Source organism: Morone saxatilis, unplaced genomic scaffold, assembly GCF_004916995.1.
Source record: "Morone saxatilis isolate NCDOM2014 unplaced genomic scaffold, NCSU_SB_2.0 Contig4, whole genome shotgun sequence".
NCBI classification, from domain to species: domain Eukaryota; kingdom Metazoa; phylum Chordata; class Actinopteri; family Moronidae; genus Morone; species Morone saxatilis.
In genome coordinates this window covers 7,680,005-7,684,712 of record NW_023339984.1, presented here as the reverse complement: position 1 = coordinate 7,684,712, position 4,708 = coordinate 7,680,005, and the positions used below count along the sequence as shown (strand labels likewise).

General features: G+C 39.5%; 1 protein-coding gene across 3 annotated transcripts in view; it reads right to left on the bottom strand.

The window, feature by feature from the left end:
* The window catches only part of kcnip4 (Kv channel interacting protein 4), a 130,137-nt gene that overhangs the window by 111,283 nt on the left and 14,146 nt on the right, over positions 1–4,708 (bottom strand). Inside the window, exon 1 of one of the 3 annotated variants that reach the window (XM_035675334.1) lies at positions 1,612–1,759. The exons of the other annotated variants lie outside the window; for them this stretch is intronic. Coding sequence (XP_035531227.1) covers positions 1,612–1,750 — 139 coding nt within the window. The 5' untranslated portion in view covers positions 1,751–1,759. Of the gene's footprint in view, positions 1–1,611; positions 1,760–4,708 lie in introns of those variants that run through there. 3 annotated transcript variants of the gene reach the window in all.

The window sequence follows — 4,708 nt, the reverse complement described above, 5'->3', positions numbered from 1 at the left end:
CACACACTTGTACAAACACAAACACACAAACAGGGAAACCCAACCCAGAGTACGTAGTAAGAAGAAACTACACTGATTATGTGATCTAAAAACTGCACCTGCCCCAATGTGATCCATACAGAATGAGAAAAGCTTTTGATTTCAACAAAAAGTGCATATGTGTAATTTCTCTTCTCTTATTCATGACAAGAACAGCTGTTTTGGAGTCTTTCTGTTGTTGTTGTTGTTGTTGTTTTCCCCTGCAGAAAAGTCCTCACTGCAGATGTCATTTAGACCCTACAGTGATATTCGTGACTGTTTAATAGCACCCTAAATCATACCCAAACACAACCTATTTCTCTGACAAGCCATATCACTGTGGAACATAGTGTAAGGAGAGAAGAAATTTTCTACTGTGTCAAAATAACAAATAATAATAATAAAACTCTTTAAAATGACAAAAATGCATTTAAATAATTTCCTTATTTAAGAAAGGGTGCATGATGGGACTTTGTATTTTACTGCCTGGTATGTTGCTGGTTCCAGTGTCAAGGAATAGTAGCTATAAATCCTATTTTATATGGCTATATTGCCATTGTGAATATATAACCCAGGAAGTAATCGATACCGATCTAGGTGAAAAGTGAATTAATTTACTGGAGCTGTTGACTGACTCGTGGTGCAATGCGTTTTGACCATTTTTCACTCCTGAAAAATCATAAATTCTGTTGTTCCTATAAGGTGAAAAAACGAATGATCAATACAACATTAATATGTTGTAAACGGCGTTGACAGCCATACAGTACATTCTGCACTCCAGTGCCTCTCTTCCATTTAGTCAAATCTCAGGTTAATAGTACATTCAATGGGCATATCTGTTACTGTTAAATTCAATCTCAAATATGTGTAATTAGATTAGACACATTAGGTTTTGCAGTCCTCTTTAAGTGCACACTGTACTATTAATATCTCCCCGGCGTGTATCTGGAACTTTCTTAGTTCTCCAGTTTCTCTGCACATATTTACTTAATGTTTTCTCATTGACTTTCAGTGCAGTAAATGTTATTCTATCTTTGTTTTTGTAATAAATTATGTGATACATTTTTTTGCCATCAGCAACGCACCCTGGGCATAAAATTGCAAAATTCACCTGGCACCTTCCAGGTTATAAAAGATATATATACGCAAGAATTGAGTTCTTAGCCTTACAAAATCTTCTATAATCACCTCTGCTATCTGAGCACTGATTACACACAACCCAACCGCTTCTTTTTTCATTGCAAAGAATATATCTAAGATTCCTTAAAGGCCAACTAGAATGTCACTTTTGCTTCATAGAAAAAATGTTGATTAGTCCTTCACTCTGGGAAAGTAACCTACTTTTCATTATTCAAAATACACCACGTGTAATTACTAGCCAATTCATCTTCGTTTTGGTTCATCTTTAGAAACCCTATTTAATCAGGTGAGACGTGGGAAGAACAAAATCAGACAAAGAAATCTGACTGGAATAATACGTTGAAAACCAATTATCCTACAGTGGGGATTAGAGGCAGTTAAATGACTTTCAGATTCATAGAGTACACCACTTTGGTTCTACATATCTGTACTGATTTAGCTGTGTTTTTGTACCTTTTGGGTTTGGCGAGGCCCATGTGATGATGCGCCGCACCAGGCAGCAGTTGAGCAGGACTTTCTTGGAGAAGCCATGGTCTTTACGGAAATGCTGCAGGTCCTCCCTCCACTGGGTCCTTTTGGATGGTGTACACATGGCTGGAACTGCTCTATTTTGAGATATAGTGTGGCTTTATTTTCAAGTAAATCCTGTACAGATCCTGGCCTCATCATACAGGTACTTCTCAAAGGTCTGTGAGTTAGCAGTAAATGTATTTCTAAATAATAACACAGAGGTTATTATTATTAGCCTCATAATTCAACTGACTGGTAAACACTGAAACACAAATAGCCACTGCCACTGCAGCATGCAAAACAAACTGTCACAAAGTTCAGGCAATACACCTGAGAACATATGCTAATTAGATATGATTTTTTGCCCCCAGTTATGCATAGCTATAATGAAATGCAAGGCATTTCAGCATGCCCTTTTGGAACCGGAAAATGCTTGTCTTATGTGCCTGAGCTGCTGTTTCAAGAAGTTATTCTTCCGGCTATTTGAGGACTAGTGATGGTAAAAGTAAATACACCAAGCAGATTCTAATGCAAACTGGCATGCAACGATCCCTTGCCAACAATCTGCTTCGCACTAATAGATTTTCAAATGAAACAAGCAGACATCCTAATTGTCTCCAGATAATTATCCCAGAGTCAAACATGTACGATTTTATGATACTTCTAAATAAAACATGACCTAGCGATACCCTACCTCATTCAGTACTATCATTACAATCCCCCCTGAAGGTCCCATTTCAAGAGCAAAAGTTTCAGACATCAACAGACCACACATCATGCAACCACTCTGACTGGAGGGTTTTTGGTTTGCTCTCAGAATTTATATCCCCCAATGCACAGAAATTGAGGTCCGCAAGGGCTAACTGTTATCAATTGTCCCTCTGAGCATCATCTTACCTTGCAGGCTAAAACACGATGTGCTCTCTCTGCTCCCTCAGTCTGCAAGTGATCCTCAGGTTTCACGCAAGCACTTTTCCTTTCCTGAGCTGATCAACAGAGTGTGAAAGGGGGTGGGAGGAGGAAGAGGAGAGCGAGGACCGCTCTGTGAAGCAGAGAGAGTGAATGAGTGAGAGGAAATCACTGGAAGAGCTGGCTTTTGGTCCAAGGTAGAGGACCACGTGTATGTTTTTATTCAAGTATCAGAGGAAGAGGAGAGAGTCGAAGGTGCTGGTTGTTCTGCTTCAACAGTGGATGCCTTTGATCATCCTCCTGGAACCCTTTTAAAAACACATGAAAGCCTTTCACACACACACACACACACACACACACACACATTTTACATGCCTACTCTCTAGAACAAATCAGAAAAATCTATAGTTTCAATTCTCTAAAAGGTTGTAAAACTTCTAACTAATAAATCTCAATGTTTTTTGGTACCGAATAAAATGTGTCTATTAAACAGAGTATGAAAAACTGTCAAGTAACAAAAGCTGACATTGAATGTGTCATATAATTCCTGTATCTGCATCAAACGTTTTAGACTTTTAAACTGGATTTTGTCAGGGAAGCACCAAAGTTATTCCAGTTCAACCTTACGGGAACAGCTATACTACATTACATGGCAATCCATCCGGTTTTTGTGATATTTCAAAACCACCTATTGATTGCACTACAGGAAAAGTTCTGTCAATATGTGCTGTAGGTGTTGAGATATTTCAGTGGATACATGAAACATTTGGCCTGCTGGTGTCGCTTGAGGAAAGGTCATGGGATCAACAAAGTCCCTAATCCTCTAGGGTCTCCTGAATCTCTGTACAAATGTGATGGCAATCCAGTAGTTGGCTAGTTGAGATATTTTGGTCTGGACCAAATTAGTGGGCTGGCCTGATCAACTGACCGACGTTGCCGTGCCTAAAAACGATACCTAGCCCTCAGTAAGAATTGCCAGCTGTTTTTACCATGATTTTTGTGACCAATCGTTTTACTAAGTTTTGGCAGCTATAAAATCAGTTCCCAAAAAGGCCACAATGAAAAACGTGAATTAAGCACATAAGCATGCAGACGTATTCTGAACTCTTTTCCAAACTCTGGAAAGAATGCATACCACAGCACAGCCATTACTGCATAGACTTTACTACCATGAATTATTATTACCACAGTGTTAATGTCTTCCAGAATATGTCGGCAGTGGAATTTTGTCAGCACTGCTCAAAGCAACCTTTTTATTTATGCTACGACATACAGTAAGTGTAATAAATTTACATACATCATATGCAAATGATTTGTCCCTGGTCATCGGCCAAATGGGCTTACGCTTACATTTAAATGCACATAACATTAACTACCATGCAGTGATAGATGGTTATGCTTAAGGGGAGACAGCAAAGCTAAATCTAATTGCTTCCCCTGAGCTGAGCAAGGCATATTCTGTACCTGAGAAGACAAAGGGGGGGCCCTGGACAGAGAGCTGGGAATGGAGCCATCCTTTCCCAGCAGGCCGAGAGACACGCCTGATTGAAAAGAGCGAACAGATTGGTTGCAGTGTTATGGTATGATATGGATTCTGTGGTAACACTTGTTTGGTAAGCACAGCTCAAGGTACGCCCACATCCTGAGGGAGAGCTCTTGAAAGCTTTGTCCCCAATACATTGAATAATTTATATTCAAGAAGCCATTGCTGCTCATTGATATTCAAGACCACCTTAGTCAAGTACCAACTCCAAGACCTGGTAAAGTGTCAAGACCAGGTTTATTGAGCATTTCTTAACTCCTCCAGTTAGACTGATTGAGAAAGGTGTTATAATCTTTCCAAAGAAAAAGAAAAAAAGAAAAAGCTGTTACGATCAATAATTATTAATGAACCCAGTCATTGCAGCACACTGTTTTGGAGGGTTGGGTCGTTGGTACCTGAGAGAGAATCTGGGTGAGAGTGTAACTTAGCTAGCAGTGGTTCTCAACCTGGGATCTGGGACCCACATAGGTCCTTGAGTTAAAACTTGACGTAGACAACACTTGCTGCAATATTTGTATTGTGAAATGCAAAGCTGGCCAGACCAACCTGTCTAACCTGAATAAACACCTAAAATACATAACACATCAT